Source organism: Rhamphochromis longiceps, linkage group LG5 (assembly GCF_057381845.1).
Source record: "Rhamphochromis longiceps isolate RC_006_pf linkage group LG5, R_longiceps_female_GT1.1, whole genome shotgun sequence".
In the NCBI taxonomy this organism is placed as follows: Eukaryota; Metazoa; Chordata; class Actinopteri; order Cichliformes; family Cichlidae; genus Rhamphochromis; species Rhamphochromis longiceps.
Genome location: NC_140561.1, coordinates 23,324,394 through 23,344,756, shown reverse-complemented (window position 1 = coordinate 23,344,756; position 20,363 = coordinate 23,324,394). Strand labels below are relative to the sequence as shown.

The 20,363-nt window shown below is 39.3% G+C and overlaps 2 protein-coding genes across 2 annotated transcripts in view; one reads left to right on the top strand and one right to left on the bottom strand.

Annotated features, from left to right (window-relative positions):
• Positions 1 to 13,420, top strand: part of LOC146670041 (sodium- and chloride-dependent GABA transporter 2-like) — a 29,084-nt gene extending 15,664 nt beyond the window's left edge. The window contains exons 5-14 of the mRNA XM_085406736.1: positions 4,295 to 4,427; positions 5,407 to 5,541; positions 5,619 to 5,722; positions 6,399 to 6,523; positions 8,128 to 8,240; positions 8,351 to 8,488; positions 9,689 to 9,791; positions 10,845 to 10,945; positions 11,085 to 11,255; positions 11,341 to 13,420. Of these exons, the coding sequence (XP_085262862.1) occupies positions 4,295 to 4,427; positions 5,407 to 5,541; positions 5,619 to 5,722; positions 6,399 to 6,523; positions 8,128 to 8,240; positions 8,351 to 8,488; positions 9,689 to 9,791; positions 10,845 to 10,945; positions 11,085 to 11,255; positions 11,341 to 11,433 (1,216 nt within the window). The 3' untranslated portion in view covers positions 11,434 to 13,420. The remainder of the gene's footprint in view (positions 1 to 4,294; positions 4,428 to 5,406; positions 5,542 to 5,618; positions 5,723 to 6,398; positions 6,524 to 8,127; positions 8,241 to 8,350; positions 8,489 to 9,688; positions 9,792 to 10,844; positions 10,946 to 11,084; positions 11,256 to 11,340) is intronic.
• Positions 13,421 to 13,563: 143 nt separating this feature from the next.
• ppil1 (peptidylprolyl isomerase (cyclophilin)-like 1) lies at positions 13,564 to 18,583 on the bottom strand. The gene is made up of 4 exons (XM_085406735.1): positions 18,389 to 18,583; positions 18,016 to 18,170; positions 14,166 to 14,234; positions 13,564 to 13,845 (listed from the first exon to the last, which is right to left on the bottom strand). Exons 1-4 carry the CDS (start codon positions 18,442 to 18,444, stop codon positions 13,625 to 13,627), a joined length of 501 nt encoding a protein of 166 aa, XP_085262861.1. The 5' UTR covers positions 18,445 to 18,583; the 3' UTR covers positions 13,564 to 13,624.
• Between the last annotated feature and the right edge of the window lie 1,780 nt (positions 18,584 to 20,363).

Sequence of the window (20,363 nt, the reverse complement as noted above, 5' to 3'; positions counted from 1 at the left end):
CTTTTACTTTGAAATCCAAAATAAGATGGCCTTGATAGTGACAGGGCACAATTAGGGTACAAGGCTGTGTCATATAGATCTAACATTAGAGTTTGTAAAAAAAAAAAAGCCTAAATTATATGTTATTATGTTCTTAACATATCTGTTAATTCACTCGAAGTTGGCTTTTATTTTGAAATCCGGTTTCCACATCCATTCCCGTAATACTTTGAATACACAGGGAACGTAAAACAAACTGGAGGCTGGCTTGACTGCAAGTCTCGAATTGGAGGCTGGCTTGACACAAGTCATAGCTCGGCTACAGACTCAGCACCCGAGTGCCTTTATTGTGATCTCGGGTGACTTCAACCATGTATCACTGGACAATACACTACCAACATTCAAACAATATGTGGACTGTCCCACCAGGGGAGAGAAAACTTTAGACTTACTGTATGCTAACGTCAAGGATGCATACAGCTCCTCCTCCCTCCCCCCACTTGGTAGGTCAGATCATAACCTGATTCACCTCACCCCCCGCTATGTGCCAATTGTGAGGAGGGAACCTGTGACCACCAGGACTGTTAGGAGGTGGTCAGAGGAGGCAATAGCGGAACTACAGGGCTGTTTCGAGGTGACCGACTGGGAAACACTCTGTGAGCCTCACGCCGAGGACATCAATGGGCTTACTGAGTGTATCACAGGCTACATAACTTTCTGCACCGACTCCATTGTTCCAGCTCAGACTGTTCATTGTTACCCAAATAACAAGCCGTGGGTGACTAAGGACATCAAAGCCCTCCTCAACAACAAGAAGAGGGCTTTCAGAGGGGGCAACAAAGAGGAGGTGAGGAAGGTCCAGGTGTTACTAAAGGACAAGATCAGAGAGGCTAAGGACAATTACAGGAGGAAGCTGGAGTGGAAACTCCAGCAGAACAGCATGAGAGAGGTGTGGAGGGGCATGAAGACCATCACTGGATTCAGGCCAACCAACAGCAGGGGAGCTGAGGGAGGTGAGAATAGAGCCGACGAGTTGAATCTGTTTTTCAATAGATTCGACACCACAGTGTCTGCTCCCACCCCCACAACCTCACCTGCAGTCAGCCTGGAATCCAGAGCCACACCACTGTGCCAGCCTCTCTCTTCACATGTTGCCTCCTGTGAGATTCCTGACACCCCTCCCCCACCCATCACCTTCACTCAATACCAGGTTGAGATGCAAATGAGGAGACTTCACTCAGGCAAGTCTGCTGGACCAGACGGAGTGAGTCCCCTTGTCCTCAAGACCTGTGCCCCCCAGCTGTGTGGAGTCTTTCATAAACTGTTTATGCTGAGTCTGAGTCTGCAGAGGGTCCCGGTGATGTGGAAGACATCATGCCTCGTCCCTGTACCAAAGACGCCTCGTCCCAGTGGCCCCCAGGATTACAGGCCCGTGGCACTGACCTCCCACATCATGAAGACCCTGGAAAGGCTCATCCTGGACCAGCTGCGACCCATAGTAAGACCACATCTGGATCCCCTTCAGTTCGCTTATCAGCCTCGTCTCGGAACAGAGGACGCCATCATCTACCTGCTCAATCGTGTCTACACCCATCTGGACCAGCCGGCGAGCACTGTGAGGGTCATGTTTTTTGACTTTTCCAGTGCTTTCAACACCATCAGGCCGACCCTCCTGGGTGATAAGTTAGCAGCGATGCAGGTGGATGCTTCTCTGGTGTCCTGGATTGTTGATTACCTGACAGGAAGACCACAATATGTACGTCTCCCACAGTGTGTGTCTGACAAGGTGATTAGCAACACAGGGGCACCACAGGGGACTGTCCTCTCCCCCTTCCTCTTCACCCTCTACACCACAGACTTCAGCCACTGCACAGAGACCTGCCATCTTCAGAAGTTTTCTGATGACTCTGCGGTGGTTGGATGCATCAGCAGGGATGATGAGACAGAGTACCGGGCTGTGGTCGACTCCTTTGTCACGTGGTGTGAGCAGAATCATCTGCAGCTCAACGTGGCAAAGACCAAGGAACTGATCGTGGACTTCAGGAAGACCAGGAAACACTTGACCCCTGTTTCAATCCAGGGGGTCAGTGTTGACATTGTGGAGGACTATAAATACCTTGGAGTACACATTGACAATAAACTGGACTGGGCTAAAAACACCACAGCACTTTACAGGAAGGGCCAGAGTCGTCTCTATTTTTTGAGGCGACTGAGGTCCTTCAACATCTGCCAGAAAATGCTGAGGATTTTCTATGAGTCTGTGGTGGCCAGTGCGATCCTCTATGCTGTTGCATGCTGGGGGAGCAGGCTGAGGGTCGCAGATGCCAACAGACTTAATAAACTGATCCGTAAGGCCAGCAATGTTGTGGGGATGGAGCTGGACTCCCTCAAGGTGGTGTCGGAGAGGCGGATGCTGTCCAAGATAAAGACAATGTTGGATAACACCTCCCACCCACTCCATGACATGTTGGTCAGTCACAGGAGCTCGTTCAGTGAGAGACTGAGATTACCGAAAAGCACCACTGAATGACACAGGAAATCATTCCTGCCTGTGGCCATCTCCCTGTACAACGCATCCACTTAACACACTGTTTGCTGCTACAACTACACATGTTTCTTTTCCAAATATTTATTTATAAGTGACTTATGTATGTATGTATGTATGTATATATATGTATATATTGTACTATTCTTAGTTAGCATATTGTCTGTCTTGTCTTAATGTTGGTTTAAAATGGAGCACTGTAACAAAAAATAATTTCCCCCAGGGATCAATAAAGTATTCTGATTCTGATTCTGATTCTGATAAAGGGATGGACATGATTAGCAACAAAAGTCAGACAGGCTGCAGTATTTGAACATCGCTCAATTCATGTTGTTTACGTCAGTTCATGTTGTTTACCATCTGAATGTGTGAGCAAAAATCAAAGCTCATCAAATCAGGCAAAACTTTTCTAGTCTTCAGTTGACCGACTCTGGTGAACTTACTGGAACTATAGCCTCAGTTTCCTGTTTGTAGGTGTTTGGAGTGGCACCCAGTATGGTCTTCTGCTGCTCTCCATCTGCTTTCATGTTTGATGCATTTTGTATTCAGATATGGTCTTCTGCACGCCTTGGTTATAACAACTAGTAATTAGGGTTACCAATTAGCGGTATTGGGGTATTGGCCTTGTTGATGACCTCTGGCATCAGCAAGCTAATGGTTTTCTTTGACCATTAGCTATAAACTGTGGATGGTGGCATAATCCCAGTAGATTAGCGGTTTCTAAAATACTCGAGCTACAACTGGCTTATCTGTAATCATGTTCAGAGTCATGTAATTCGCACTTCTTTCTCTTGTTGATGATCACTTTAAAGTTCAGCAGGTTGTTTTGACCACATCTAAGTGCATGAATGCACCGACTTGCTGCTATCCTGCTGGCTGATTAGATATTTACATTAATACAGTTGTACCTAATAAAGTGGCCAATGAGAGTAAGTGTCATTAATTATTGTTTTTCTCTGGCTTTAATTGCTATGATAAGGGACTATGATAACAGATCTTTTTTGCAAAACACTTATTTGCTACTATTTGATGAGTACTATAATAAGTATCATTTGATACTCATTATAGTATTCTGTGTATACTGACATATACTTTATAACACCAGTATAGTTTTTAAAGAATTTTACTTGACTTTTTAAAATGAGAAGTACAAATCTAGAGGAAATTATAGGTTAGGAGTAGTATGAAATGTCATGTGTCTGTTAAGCAGGGTTAAACTGTTATGACACATTTAGAATGTGTAGAACACCAAAACTAAATTAAAAATCTTACAGAAATATCCCACATTTTGATAAATGTTTAGTGTGAAGATGCTTTAGATACAAGTAGTAGGGTCTGTTACTTCTTTTGACATTTTGCTGTCAGTGTGTAGAGATCTACAAACTGTTAAACTGATGTCTCAGTCACTAATGCCCCTGGCATTAAACACTTAATTTGGCCATAATAACTGAAAACACCCATGTACTGAAGGTGTGAAGGGCTTTTAATTGCATGTTGAAGCTTGTGTCATTCTAAATAGTTTCATGAGCTTTAACTTCAACAGACCTTTCATGCCGAACCCAGTGACTTGTCAATCTATATGTAAGTACTTAAGTAGTCCACTGTGTAAGTATGCTGACATCAGTTTTCTAGCCACACTCACTGAATCTTCATTTTTAAAGTCTTTGTGAATTAACTAGATTCAAATTTTTACAAAAGAGTAGGTTTTACCCAACTACATACATTGGTTTAAAAGACCTTTCCATACACTGATAGTACGTCTTCTTTCAGGCGTCGGGTGTTGAATATATCCAGCGGCATAGAGAACTTGGGAACCATACAGTGGGACCTTTCTCTGTGCCATCTTCTAGCCTGGGTCATCTGCTACTTTTGTGTTTGGAAGGGAGTAAGATCCACGGGAAAGGTAACACTAAAAGGAAAAATGTTGAGTCGCATTTTATACCCTCAGCAGTTTTCAGCAGTTGTCACTGGCTTTCAGGTTCTTCAGGGAATCATTCAGATTCATTTCATGTTGCACAGTGTCTTTGTAGCTGTTGCCAATTTTATTGTGAAAATCTAATTTTCTTTTTTTTGGAGTGTTCTAGAGATAGACAGATGTTTTGCATACTTTCTAATCTGGATTTGTAAACTTTTAGGCACACCTGTTTCCTCAATTTCCCTTCACGACCTTTGTATATCCGTTAGTTGTGTAAGCATGAAATTACATCACCTACTGACATAAAATGCGGTTAAGTTGTTGTGTAGTGAGGTGAGATGATCAGTGGCTGCTGTTATAAAAATCCCAAATTGTTTCGGTACTGAGCTCAAATTACTTACTTGCTACTACTTGTTCTCAGAGTGATTAAGGTGTGGTGTGAAGAAAAATGAAATGATCAGAACTCCCAGACGTCCACTGCTTTTTTTCCCCCTTCAGGCTGCCGCCATGGCAGTCATTCAGTCTCACATTTGCACATGCCTGGCTATCATACAGTATATTCGAACCACACCACAACACATAACAGCCGAAGTTGGCACAAAAGAGGGTTATGAAAGCAAGTTTTGCAACTGTTATGGACAATACAGCCTCCTTTTAATAAACAAAGGAAAATATAGCAATATTATATTCTTGTACTTCTTTATGTTATTTCTTGGTCCAATGTGTCGCACATGATTTAAATTCTGGTCATGGAAGTCGCAGTTAAATAAGAATGGTATTATGCATTTGGTGTTACCTCCAAAGACCAAATGCAAATATTCACACAACTGTGAATATTGTTCACAGTTGTGGGACTTGTTGAATAATATCTTGATGCTGACATTAACAGCATGGCCTCATCATAGCGTGTGGTCATCAACAAGTAATCCTTAATTTAAAACCTAATTTATTTTTTATATATATACAGGCAACATATTTCACAGCCACGTTCCCCTTTGTCCTGTTAATCATGCTGTTTGTCAGAGGAATAACCCTTCCTGGAGCCTTCCATGGTATCAAGTACTACTTGTATCCCAATCCTGAACGGCTCGCTGACCCACTGGTATGATTCAGCCTCATTTCTTAATCGTGTCAGACATTTCTGCAGCGGTGTTTATGAACTAATAACTTGGTTTACAGGTCTGGATGGATGCTGGAACACAAATATTTTATTCTTATGCCATATGTTTGGGATGCCTAACTACACTTGGGAGCTACAACAAGTACAACAATAACTGTTACAGGTGAGCTCCTCACGAAGATGTGACAAACATTTTAGTTTGTATGTCAGTGGCTGTCTCCAAATACTTTGCCACTAAATGTGTTTACAGCAGCTTTCTTACTTTCTGAAAGGCTTTAGCACTGGTCTAAGTAAATAACACATCAAGAAAACACATACTTGAAAATGATTTTGATTACAGCCCTTGTAATATGTGCATCCATTACCCCTTCTATTTTTATTAACCTTTAAGCACAGGTAGACATTCAGTCACCGTACAAAGCACTTTTCTATCTTACTAACCTCTTAAAGCACTTTAGACTACAGATCACATTTTAATCACACATTCATGTAGTGCTTTATTCCATGCACTTTATTATTTATGTATTCTATGGGCAGACTCCAGTAAAACCATACTGGATTACTGGCGACCGCAGTCCTTGTTTTTTGCTCTCAAGGAGATCCCTGAGAATCTGTAGCAGCTGTAGAACTGGTTTATAAACATCTGCACTGAACTCACTAAGGCTGCAAAGAAAAGCAATCTGTGCTGAGAAGCACCTTGTTAACTGAATTAGCACCTCAAGCACTACCGCAAACAGAATATTAACCAGTGGGTAACAATGAAAGTGTTTCCCACAGCCCATTATCTTTTTGTTGTCTTAAAGAAAATAGTGACATTATGCTTTCTTTCTGATTTGCAGAGACTCCTTTTATCTTTGTTTGTTGAACAGCGCGACCAGCTTCATGTCAGGCTTTGCCATTTTCTCAGTTCTGGGTTACATGTCGCAAAAGCAGGGTGTCGACATTGCTACAGTCGCTGAGTCAGGTACGGATGTCAGTCTGAAAAGTATTTGAGTCTGGCTTTTTTTTTTTTTACCTCATCCATTATGCAAAAAATAAAGACAGATTAACATGAAAGCTTGTGATTTAGTTTCAAAGTTGATCCAAGTACAACTCTGGACACAAGAATTTTTAAAAGAGCTTCTTTAACACTGCAAGCAGATTAGTTCTTTCACACAACACATGCATCAAATTGAAAAAAGAGGAAAATGTCATCTAAATGTTCTCAAGATAATATCATGAACTCAGCTGGATCCAGCAGCTCAGTTCATGGAAGCAGTTTTCAGCCTTGGTCGAGGTGTATGAGCTCTTATTTTTCATTTTTATAGTTAGGATTTTTAGACTTAAATTTTAAAATTATCCACAAGCATACAGGATCAGCTCTGGCACTACTGACTTTGACAATATAAGGCATGATGCTGGGGAATTTTCACAAGCATGGAATGATTGTCCCTTATTTCCCAAGACTTGGAGCAGCTTGTGCTTGTAATGCTGAAATGTCTGTACTCCATGCTGTGTAGTGTGTGCTCAACTACTGCCAACCAAAATTGAGTAAGAATGCCACCCAGGGTTTCTGTAGTCAATAACAACCCCAACACATGAATGCAGCACACATTTTATTATCAGATGGTCTGTCAGTCAATATCATAGAGCAATATTTGTATTTTTGGCCATCAGGCTGTTCTATTTAGCAGTAGCAATAATTAGTTATTGTTAATATTTCTTCCCTCACACCCAACTGGTCACAGCAGATAGCCGCCCCTCCCCTGAGTCTGCTTCTGCCGAAAGTTTCTTATCATAAAAAGGACGTTTTTCCTTCCCACTGTTGCCAAAGCGCTTGCTCATAGAGGGTCAAATGATTGTTGTAGTTTTTTTCCTTTTTTCTCTGTATTATTGTTGAGTCTTTACTTTAAAATATTAAGTGCCTTAAGGACACTGTTGGAAACATAAACCTAATGCATCTATCTTTCCCGGCTGTTGTTTTGAACTACTATGTACAAAAAAACACTACTATTATGGAAAATGTTGTTTTCCATTAACTACAACCTGCTTTCTGGAGGCATATTGCATCCCTCAAGGGACTATGCATGCCTTTTCTATCTACATAAAGTACACCGTCTTTCAAGGTTTTACATTTCAGTAAATTTAAAAAAGGCAGAAGCAGTGTATGAAAAACTAAGTGGACTGAATGTTTTATTAGCTTGTGGAACCATCTTTAGCAGGAATAACTGAAGCAGTTGTTTTCTGCATTACTTTATCGGTTTCTCGCATCATTCTGGAGGAATCGTAGCGCTCCCTGCTTCTTAAAACATAGCTTCTCTTCACTGAGGTTTACGGACATTCATTTATTCGCAGCTCTCTTAAGGTAGCCACACAGCATTTCTGACTTCTTAATTTCAGCTTGAATTTAGGCCTATTTAAATGTATATAAGAAATCAGCACCTTACTGGTAATTCATTTTCTATTCCTACCATTTAACATGTTTCAGATTTATTTGATCCAATCTGCATTTCCTTAACAATTGTACAACTCCGTAATGATCATAAAGTTGTCATTTAGAGACACTTTGGCATCTGTTTCACTTTGTAGGTCCAGGCCTTGTTTTCATAGTCTACCCACAAGCTGTGACCCTGCTGCCTTGGCCTCAGGTCTGGTCTGTGTGCTTCTTTGCCATGATCATCTTGTTAGGAATAGATGGTCAGGTGAGTTGCAGTTTTTTTTATATCTCCTAAGAAAATGTAATGCAGTATTGTTTTTTTTTTCTTCTGGTTAACTTACCTCGACACTAACCTGTCTTTGTGTAATTCTCAAGTTTGCAGGTCTTGAAAGCATCATGACCTCTTTGACAGATGTCTTCCCCTCCCATTTAAGGAAAGGATATCACAGAGAGCTTTATCTGATGCTGATCTGTGCGCTTTGCTATCTGTTTGGCCTGTTATTGGTGTCACAGGTGAGATGTTTAAAAACAGCATAATTATTATAACTTTCATGCCTGAAATTCATTTCATAAAAGTTGGAACAGTGGCAATGCAAGACTGGAAAAATGTAGTGCTACAAAAAAATGATGGTTGTGTAAATCTGAATATTTAATGGCATCTGCTTTTATATGGATCTTGTTCAGTGTTTTTGTAAATGCCCCAGGCTTGGTGGGCTTGGTATCACAGGTATAACAAAATGGAAATCAAAACAAGGGAAGCACAAAAATCACATGTCTGCATGTGCTCAGGGGAGTCTGGGTGTCCTGCGAGGACACTTCAGGTGTATGTGGTACTGGGCCCGTTGCTGTGGACTTTTAGTTCCTTCACAACAATAGTGAAACCCCGCTTTGAATTAATAGCAATGTCAGGTTTGGTGGGTGTTGAATTCCCTTTGTTTCTGATTCTGTTCAAAATTCTTATTAATACATTTGTGTGAGACATAATGGACTCATGATCACAACCTTGCTTTTTGTGTATGATGTGATCCTTCAGGCTTCATCAAGTGGCAGTTTGCTGGCAAATGGGGAGCAGCAATGATGAGAATTACCACCTTGAAGTCTGATTGGATTGGAATGCCTGCTCCAAGTTGGTTGGCATTGCTGCCACATGTAGAAAAGTTCAAGTACCTCAGGGTCTTGAGTGGGGAGAGTGGTAGGAACAGTGACAGGGATGTTCATAGCCTCACTTATAACCACGAGCTATGGGTTGTGGTCAAAAGGACAAGATTGGAAATAATTAGCAAAAATGGATGTACGTTGAAGGGCATCTGGGACTTAGGCTTACAGTTACAGAGCAGTTTGGTCAATTTGTAGGCAAGGTGTTTTTAGAAGGGTTAGGAAGGATGGCCCAGGCAGGACACAACAGAGTGATGGGGGTGTGGGAATCTCATCAACCCAGACCTGAGTGGAGAAGCAGCTGTCTTTCAAAACTGCAGCAAATGGTTTCTTCAGTTCACAAAGAGCATATTAACCTAATTAACCTAATTTATTGGTAAACATGCCCCTGTCTGGAGATTTATGAAATTTGTTGATGAGATTTTGTCCTAATGCTTCTTTTAGTATAATATAGAGTTCACTTTGCTTTCTAAGTTTGTAGGATATCAAAGTTGTTGATATACTAGATAATAAGTGTGAATAGCTTCAAGATTAACATGATGAATGTTTTAATTTTAGGCTGGTGCATACATTCTGCAGATCTTCGATCACTATGTTTGCAGCGGTCCTACTCTGCTGCTGATGGCAATTTTCCAGTCAGTTACGATTGGATGGATTTATGGTAAGACAAAATTATTATTGTTATAAAAGTCTTTGGTTTGTATGTCTTTTTATAGTGACGTCCTAATAGCTGTCCACTATTATTACCAAAATATATCTTGTAAATCTCTATACATGCTGTATATACATACACATGTAGGGCTGGATTTACAGCACAAAGCATTTTTGGTAATTTAAAAGCAACTGTCAGGACCTGCTAAAGAGGCACAGTATCAACTGAAAGATGGGGATGCAGGTTTTTTTGCTATTGAACTTATTGCATCTTATCGTATCTGCAGAAATCTTGAAATGTACTGAATTTAATGCAGACAAAAGCAGGTCTGTTTTCATACCTGATGCAGTGTTTTTTGGAAGATATTTGCGACATGTTATTATTTGCATAATCAGCACGAGTGGATAGCTGAATGGTGTGAGTCCCCAAGCCCCCCACACCCAGCCCTGTATCTTTTTTTCTTATATTTATCTTTCAAGGAGTCAGATTATCTTATTATATTTTTTAAGTTGTCTTGAATAATACTCCAGGCTTTCTGAAGGTATTTCAAGGTTTTTCTTTGGACGTTGGCTGTTTTCACTTATTGTCAGTCCAGTTCTTGTACCGGCCCATTTTCAGAGGAATGTTTTATTTTGTTTGTTAAACACATAACTCAAGGGATGAACTAGTGTTGTGTCTACAAATAAAATACAAGCAAATAACTGATTTTATATTGTATCTTCAGGCAAAAACATAATTTATTCCCTTTTCTTTGGTTGATTTTATGACAAAATAGCATAAAGTAGTATTTTTGTACCAACAAGGTGATTCTCAAAGACCTATTAGCTGAAAACCTGGCATATATTAGCATGGTATGCAGTGTGTCCTTAAAATAATTTGAGGAACCTGAACAATTGACAAAGACCTCCTCCTTAAAGGAAGCTGAGAGTTTACAGCCCATATTCACTGTATAACTCATTTGAAAAAGTGGTCATTGTAAAAACCTTAAAAATATAATTTTGTTGTGGGGAAATATTAAAAGTTAAACACAAGTTTCTTTCTAGTAAACTGTCTCTGTTCTAGGTGCCGATCGCTTCTACACCAACATTGAGGACATGATTGGATACAGACCTCTGTCACTGATCAAGTACTGCTGGCTCTATGCCACCCCTCTCATTTGCAGTGTAAGTTTCTAAAGCAGCTTCTGTAAACAGTTTATCAGTATGCTCTATTCTCATAAGATAAGATGAGATAAGCTTTATTAGTCCCACATATGGGAAATTCATCCCATAATGTTTATTATTTATATGTTTTCTTTTGAAGGGAACACTTATATTTTTGCTCCTGAGGTACACCCCTCTGAAGTTCAACAACACATACATGTATCCTTGGTGGGCTTACTGCATTGGCTGGTTCCTCGCGCTGTCGTCACTTTCTATGGTCCCAGTCACTATGATCTACAAACTGGCCAAAGGAAGAGGGAGTCTCTGGCAGGTCAGTGATGTTGTTAGTGTCGGCTGTTAGTGATAATAACTGATAATACCTGATAATAACTGACAATATTAATTCCTTTACCAAGCGTCTGAAGACCAGCTCCCAGCCTGCAAGTGATCTTCGAGGAATGGAAAAGGAAATGATAAATGTCCATGATTCACTACGTGCCCCAAAATAACTGTTCAGCCTTATTCACTGAAATGCAAATCTTTAAATGTACCTTTTAATTTGCGTTTTAAATAATACTTAAGGTGTGGGTCCTCTATTATGCACATATATGGTGGCTGGTATTAATATTTTTTATAAGGTGAAAGGGTCTATCTGAAGCACGAAATGTCTGAATATCTGTTAGAGGCTGAATGTATAAAATACTACACTGATATGGAGCCTCTGATATGACTTTAATTTGCATTTCAAATACCTCAAACCCTAACAATAACATTTTTACTTGACTTTTTACTTTAAACTCACTACGAACACACAGACGTTGAGATTGAAAAGAAACTTACAATTATTATTTATAGACCAACACAATGAATAGAGATTTTAAAACTAGTGCTGTCGGCGTTAAATCTTGTTAGAATGACGTTAACACCATAACCGCATTAACGCAGCAAATTTCCGTTAACGCGGATCGCCATGGTGACAACGCGCCGTGCAGCCCCTCGCACCGTGACAAGTTTTTTTTTCTTTTTTAGAAACATAAAAGCAAGGTCTTTTAGTGTTTAAAAGTATTGAGCTGAAAACACATATTCACAGTTTAACACGTTTTTATGATGATCACTTTTTTAATGATTTCCTACATCAACTGCTACTTCTGTTGTGTTTTTGTGATGTTTCATGGAAATCTGGGTTATTTTAACACAACGTTTTTATATATTCATACAAATTGAAAAGTAAAAGGCTGTTTTTCTGTTCCTCTCTCAGTCAGAACCTGTTTTAAAAACTATATCTATCATCATTCTGGCATTAAGTTCTAAATACTTAAATAACATGGGGACCTGCGTAGAAACACCTTCATAACATTTAAAATGAAAAAGATTAGCTTCACTAAGCTTGTAGCTTTATTTTGGTTACAGCTACAACATACAAGATACAAAATGCTTTATAACATACGCATGAAAAATAAAAACTTACATTTCATAGAACAAAGGTCAACATTGCTACATGCTGACATGCTAAGTAATGCCAAGGATCGCACATCAAGTTTTCAGTGTTCTGAACCTTTTTTATGTTTATATTCCTATAGTTTTTTGGCTGAAATACACTGAATGTAAGCAACAGAGGTCAGTTTTGTTTTTGTTTTTTACTTCAGACTCCTTTAGTGCCCCCTCCTTTTTTAATTACCTGGAACTGAGGAGTAACTATGAAATTGTGTCCTTTGGAAAGATTTCTCCTTGACGTTTTCTGGTATGTGTTTCATGTTGCTTGTGCTACACACACATATCAGGAAACACTAGGCCTAACGATCCGTATGTATTTTAAGCATTCAGAGTATATTTCATGATATTCTTTTTTTTTTATCAACATGTATAATAAACCAAATAAATATTGCTCTTCAAGTCTGTCAAAAAGTGGTTAATGTTTGCTCCTTACATTTATAACTGAACTCCTACTTTTACTTTAAGGTGCATTGTATTTTCTTGGATTATTGTATTGGTTACAAGACTTTTTAAATGTGTCTTGATATTTGACCTTGAATTTGTATAATAAAATACTTTGGGGAATAATTTAGCTTTCACTGTGAAAGCTTTTCTGTAATTTAAGTGAATGTGTTGAGAGAGTGTGACAGATACAGACTCTATGGTGCAGGCTAATCCATGACTGATCAGTTTCCATTGTGTCTTTGGAGCATTGACAGATCGTTTGGGCTTGTTGTCATGCTAGAAAATAAAACTGTTGCCAATCACATGCTTTCTAGATGGCATTGCATGGTGGATGACAATCTGATGGCACCTTTCTGTGTTCATAATTACATTAATTTGAAAAAATCCCAAACAACTGGCTGAAATTCAGCTCCTCCAACATGCTTTACAGATGTTTGTAGACACTCGTTGTGTCTCTCCGGAGCTTTCATTTTACAGATATGCAGTAATCAATATTTGATTGATGCTGCTCGTCATTTAATTGCTCTCGTGGTTTTATTCTTGTTCCTTGCGGAGTTAAAACTTATAACCAATACACATTGTAATAATCAATTTGGCTTTAAAACGGAATTTGTTTTGATAGTGATAACTAAGTAGGAATGTCTAATAGTTTGGTGGATTAATATTGTCTACAGGTTATTTGCACAGCTGAAGAAAACACATTTTACTTACATTAAAAAGATATTTATTTAAAAAAAGCAACCAAACAAACAAAAGTTTCATTTAACTGGATACATTTGCTCTGAGAATTTTGATATCATCAGCTGGACGATCTTGGCTGTTCGTCTCCACCATCCCAATCCGGTTCAGCACTCCCATTCCCTGACACACTCTTCCAAAAATACTGTGCTTTCCATCTAACCACTGAGTGGGTGCGAGGGTGAGGAAGAACTGACTGCCATTGGTGTCCGGCCCCGCGTTGGCCATCGCTAGAATACCAGCACCTAACAGGCACAGAGACATAATGAGAAATTATAAATGTCCTCACTATCAGTTATCACACAGGTATTTATCGGGATCACTGGACTCAGTTTATTCAGCTGTGAACTAAAGAAATGTTTCAAAAACACCAGAAACCTTTACAAGTTATTGGTATACATGAACTCTACTGAAGATTTGAATCTAAAAATAAAGCGTCCATATGTGAACATGTGCATACAAATACCAGATTAAGACATCAGTACTGACACACACAAATGATTTGAAGGATTTGCTCCAGAGCCTGTCTTTATAAGCCTATAAAAGCTTCTTCTACGTGCATTACCTGTGAATTTTAGTTCTGGGCGTAGTTCATCCTCAAACTGTTTGCCAAAAATGGAGGCACCACCTCGACCTGTTTGGAAAACAAACATTACAAGTGGCGCATTGGATGAGTTTTCTGAAGACCATGAACATGTGAAATTAATCAGACAGTAGTGACAGGGCCACTTTATTAGGTATACATATAACTACTCATTAATCTAAAAACCTACTCACATAGCAGTAACTGTAGACGTGTTCAAGACGACAATAAAGTTTAAACTGAGCATCAGAATGCAGAAGAAAGGTGATTTAAGTGACTTTGAACTTAGCAGGAGTACTTCAAAATTGCTGATCACGCAACCATCTCCAGGGTTTACAGTCTGTAAAAGAGAAAATTCTCTGGGCAAAAATGCCTCGTTGATGCCAGAGGTCAGATAAGAACGGACAGACCTCTTTAAGTGATATGAAGCCAACAGTAATTCAAATAACAACAACCAAGGTATGCAGAACACAGCGTATTGAAGCGTGAAGCAGACGGGATACAGCAGATCACACTGCGTGCCACTCCTGTTAGTTAAAAACATGAAACTGAGGCTACAATTCACACAGCTGGTGTTAATGGTGTGGGAGATATTTTGTTGGCACACGTTGGGCCCCTTAGTACCAGGTGAACATCTTTCAACAGTCAAAGCCTGCCTGACTATTATTGCTGACCATGCCCATCGCTTTATAGCCACAGTGTTACCCATATTCTGATGGCTGCTTCCAGTAGGATAATGCACCTTATCACAAAACTCAGATAGCCTGAAATTGGCTTGATTTACATTACAACGAGATCACTGTGCTCAAATACAGCACCTTGTTATACAATATTTGAAATTAACAAAACAAACCCCCCCCCACACACACACACACACACTATAGTTTCAGAAATACTTGTGGGTTTTTCTTGTTTGTTTGTTTTTTTGTACTACTTCAACACTAAAGTGGCCCTCACATGAGATGACCGTGCCTGCAGTGGCCCACAGCTCATTCAAGTTTGAGACCCCTGAAATACAGCATCATTGATGAAAGTTGAGCTTCAATAGTAGATGTCCAGCGGACAAAGCTGAATGTTTCCAACATCTTGTTCAACGTGTGCCATGAAGAATTAAGGCAGTTCTTTAGGCAAAAGGGGCTCCAACCAAGTATTAGCAAGGTGTGCCTAATAAAGTGGCTGATTAGTATGTATAAAAGAGGATTCAATATTAAGAAAATTACATATTTTTCTTGGAAAAATACAGACATGCTTTTGATGGCAAAGAAAAAGAACAACTGTAAAATATACAGTATTATAAGCATCTGTAAATATTATTTGCATATGCAAACACACCGTTTAATGAAGTTCTGTATTAACAAACAAAGCATCTGGTTAAAAGTCATGTTAATCACCTGAACACTGGATCTATATTAAGAGTTCTGACTGATTATAAAACTACGAGCATTAATATGCTGCTTCAACAGCCCTCATGATTCCATATAAGAATTTTGGAACCTGGCTGGTTTACAGCCAAATGAGCGGGAATGTAATATTGGGCAGCATCAACACCAAAACTTCATTTATGGAGTTTGCTTTGTGCACAGTCATAAAACAGTCATGTCAGTGTATTAGGGGAGGGGAAAAAAACACAACACATTGTAAATTGGAACAATACGAAAGACATCTACATTTACTTAGCTTCATGTTAAAGTGACTGACATGTTTAGTAATCTAGACACCAGGGGCGGAGCGTGGGGGTGGCTTACGGGGCTTAAGCCCGGGTTGTTTTGTCAGAAGCCCGGGGTATTTTGGAGTGTAATTTTTTCATAGTTAGATGCCTGGCTGACAACTGTATAAAACAAAAAGTACACACAATATTCGAAGCACATAGTGCACACTGTGGGAATTTACGACTGTGCGTGAATCCCCCCCTGATATTGGTATGATCCAAGCTCAGGCACTAAGCGACTGAGCGAGGGGGCGGGGCAGCTGCTGCCCGTGAGTGCGCTGTTGGAGAGACGGAGCCAGCCATACTAAGGAGAGCTTAAGTTTGAGCAGGTACCAAAGCAAATCATTCATACCGTACAAATAATGTAAATATGACGGTGCATCACGAAAGATTGATATCAAACTGATCACTTGACCAATATTATTTTACTTGCTCTTCAAGTGAATCAACAAATGGCGAAATGAAAAGCCGAACAAATGCTATTTTTTAGAGAGTCTTAGCTTACGTGTGTTTATTTCATATTTTCAGTTCTTACCCTCCCCGACTAATTCGGTTTCAGTTATGTACTGAAATATAAGAATGGACATTCGAGGGTTCTTTCAAAGAAAAAACTCAGGTAAATGTTATTTTATATATTATGCTTTGTATGTTGTTCAGTATATTTCTATGCAAAACAAGAGGGATTTCAGTACACAGCAGGATATTCACATTTGTAACCAGATATTTACATACACTTTAGGGAGAAAACATAAAACATTTTTACTGTACAACATCAATTTAGAGTAAACTTTTGTTTTAGATAAATATTGAAATATATTTTGAATTAGTTAAATGTCAGAATAAAGAGAGACAGAGCTGTCTATTTTTTATCACTTTCATTAAATTTAGGAGTACATATACACTAAGTTTATTGTTAATTAATAAGAAAACTCCAGACGATTCCATTCTGAGCTGAAGAAGCTTCTGATAGGTTAGTAGAGTCCATGTGAGTAAATTGGTGGCACAGCTGTGGATGCATATAAGGCAAAACACAGAGCCTGTTTCTTTGACATGGGAAAATCAAGAGATGTCAACCAAAACACCAGGAAAAGAACTGTGGAGCTCCATAAGTGTGGCTCAATTTTGAATGCAATTTGGTGCCATTTGCAATTAAAAAACACAGACAGTTTCTCTCTTTACTCTTAAAGTTAACAAATATGTTTTTATATTTATCAATCTAAAAAAATAAACATTTAGTCTGATTTGATGTTACAATTAAAAAAGTGTTTGTGTTTTGATCTGAAGAGTGTGTAAATATCTGGTTTCAACTGTATATTTGATGATTGTCAGCACAAAGAGGGAGAGAGAGGAGCAGAGATTGAGATGGAGAATGAGGACAGAACAGAGATGAACAAGAGCAGGTGAGACACACATGTTAGTCAAATGGTTGCTTACTAAAAGTATCACTGTATCATAGGTACTCATGTATCTCGTACCTAGTGTTTCTTTTTAGGTTTGCTATTTTTCAAATTCTATATTTATTAAGTTCTGCAGGCTTGTTTGCACAACAAGGCTAAATAATTATATAAACTTTTCTCAATCTAAATATTGTACTTTGGTAGAATTAAATAAATAAGTGTAGTGCAGGTCTATGATGATTTTTAGTGCTACTATCATCTAGTTCTGATTGTGGTTATGTCTTGGTTAAGTCCTCAGTAATCCTGCTTTTGAACTGTTGTAGTCCTGTTTTAATTCTGGATCAGTTCTGGGTCTGGTTGAATTGGGGTTTAGTCCTCGTGTCTTGATACAGCCCCGACTTCGTTCTGTCTTGCTGCTCAATTAAAAAACTAGTTTAAGGTGTCCTGCATGTGTGATATATATATTTCCCTATATGAAGTCATTCTTTTTTGAACAAAACTCAAAACAGAGCCTATTAATCTTTCAGTCATTTCTACACCCCCCCTCAAAAAAAAAAAAAAAATCCCACATGCATACTACCCTTTAGGGCTAAGCCCCGGGTGTTTCAAATGTCTGGCTCCTCCTCTGCTAGACACCCTTAAGTAGCATTTAGCCTACTCAAATCATGAACCTGTTACCCTAACATGTGGACAGTGGTATTCAAACACTTATCTGTGACGAACCCACCTGTTCCTGTGGGATCTCCTCCCTGCACCATGAAGTCTTTGATGATCCGGTGAAACTTGGTGTTGTTGTAGTAGCCTCTTCTGGACAGCTCTGCGAAGTTCTTGCAGGTCTTTGGTGCATGGTTCCAGTACAGCTCCACCACAACAGTCCCCATCCTGCAACGCACGGCCAGTTAGCATGTCTTTAGCGGCTCTGAATAACAAAGGCTGTCTCTTAAACTAGTTTTTAGCGGAAACGTGCTATGCTTCATGGGGTTTGTTAAAAAGATTGTGAAAAAATAAAATATGCAAAATTTATTAACGCAACAGACACCAACACTTCAGGTTCCTCAAAGCTAGCTGAGTTAGCATCCAGTGTTTCATTGGGGACTTACGTCGTCTCCAAAGCCACTGTGGGAGGCTGCCATGTGTCCGGAGGAATCCCCGACATTATCACCTCAAACCGTAAGCTACAACAGTTGTGAAAAAATGTTTCGTTAAACTTAAGTTCTAATAAGTAGCCAGGAATTTCTTAGCCCAGTGAATTCATTCAACACATTTCAAAAGGAGTTTCTTCTTCTGTGGTTTGCCGAGCATTTCCTTTGAATGTTAGAGAAAGGCTGCCATCTGCTGGACGAACTAAATGATACCACCCCTTTTTTTATTGTGTTGCTTACGTTTAGCATTCTTTACCAGCATCAGCTTCTCAGAAGTTCAGATTAACAGACGACTTTTTAACAGTGTTGTTACTAAGAATAAACTGAAAAACTACATTACAAACCACATTTCACTGTCATTTACGCTTTACTTTGTAAGAAAGAAAAAGGACCCTGTCTTAAAGTTTGGTTATCTGGAAATACATTTTGTCTTGATAATGTAGTTAAAGAGATTTCTAAATATGTATGATATAGTAAATACATTTAACAAAAGAAATTCATATCATTATCATCCCCTGTAGTAGTAATAATAGCAGCAGTAGTTTATGTCATTACTAATAAAGTGCTTCCAAGGTGCAGTAACACATGTATCTTATGCAACTGAAGGATCCCTGGTAAGATTGTAAGAAGAGACGCAGAGCCAGCCTCAAGGGGTGCTGATCCAACCGAGCCTGAAAAGGGAAAAGAACAAAGACATCATTTAAAAACTGGGGGAGAGGGTATGTGTGTGTGTGTGTGTGTGTGTGTGTGTGTGTGTGTGTGTGTGTGTGTGTGTGTGTGTGTGTGTGTGTGTGTGTGTATTGCTACGTAGTATCTTAACTGGACAGAGACCTCTGATGTTGCGCCTGGAATCTGCTGGACCCACTCTCCTAGTTTGCAGCTTACAGCTCCTAATGCTAAATAAGCAGCTGGAAAATGTAGTGGCAACATGAGAAGTGAGCTGCAGGTGCTAGACAGACGTCACGTCTGTCTAGCACAGCATGCCTACAGCAAGTCTACACTGTTCAGCTACAGCATAAGCTGCTTACATATGAATCCCAGATTTTTGTTTAATGACTTCGGTTGAAGCTGAAAAGATTTTATTTGTCGTATATGTCATATTAATTTAACTTAAATGTCTTGATAGATAAAAATTACCAAATTACATCATTGTCCAAAAATTATACTGACATTACTCTGCATTTGTAGTTATCACTTGTTTCACTTTAATAAAATGTTGTCTTTTAAACTCAGATTTGATCCCATCATCTCTCCCGTTTAAGCTTTTTAAGCTTTATGGAGGTGAGAGGACAGACACATGGACAGACGTGTGGACAGTCTGTCCTGCCTCTTTTCTGAAGAAATCTCTGCCTCTGAATCAACATCTTATGTCCTTCGGTGCATTTTTATTTCTGGAAGTATTCTTAAAAGCATTGTAATACATGTTCTGGTTCATGATGTCAAAGCAGGATTTGAATTGAAGGTCTTCCTTAACCAGCTTTGAGTTTACTCTCCCATTCATCCCAGGCTTGTTGATGATGGTCACTGGGTGATTCTAGCACCCCTTGTTGACCCTGTCTAAAACTGCTCCTCAACAGGAGAAAATACAAAATAATCATAAAAGTTAGGCTGCCTGCTCCACCAGGAAGGTCACGAACACAAGCAAAGGGAGAAATGTTATTACTTGCACAGAGAAATGTCAACATAGCACCATAATTCATGAATTGTGGTTGGGTTTCAAACAAGCTTCATTGGCCTTCTTCCCACCGTTCATTTGATACTGGACTGCCCAGTTCTTCCACCCAAGCCTCTCTGTGATGACTGGTATTTACTGGCACCATAAAAGCAGTGCTAAAGAGCAAGAGTTCAAATACTTCGAATGTGGCTGTGAGAGAAGTTGTCATGGTATCTGCTTGCCCATCTTTTCCATCTGTTTCCCCCCTTCCATGGCTCT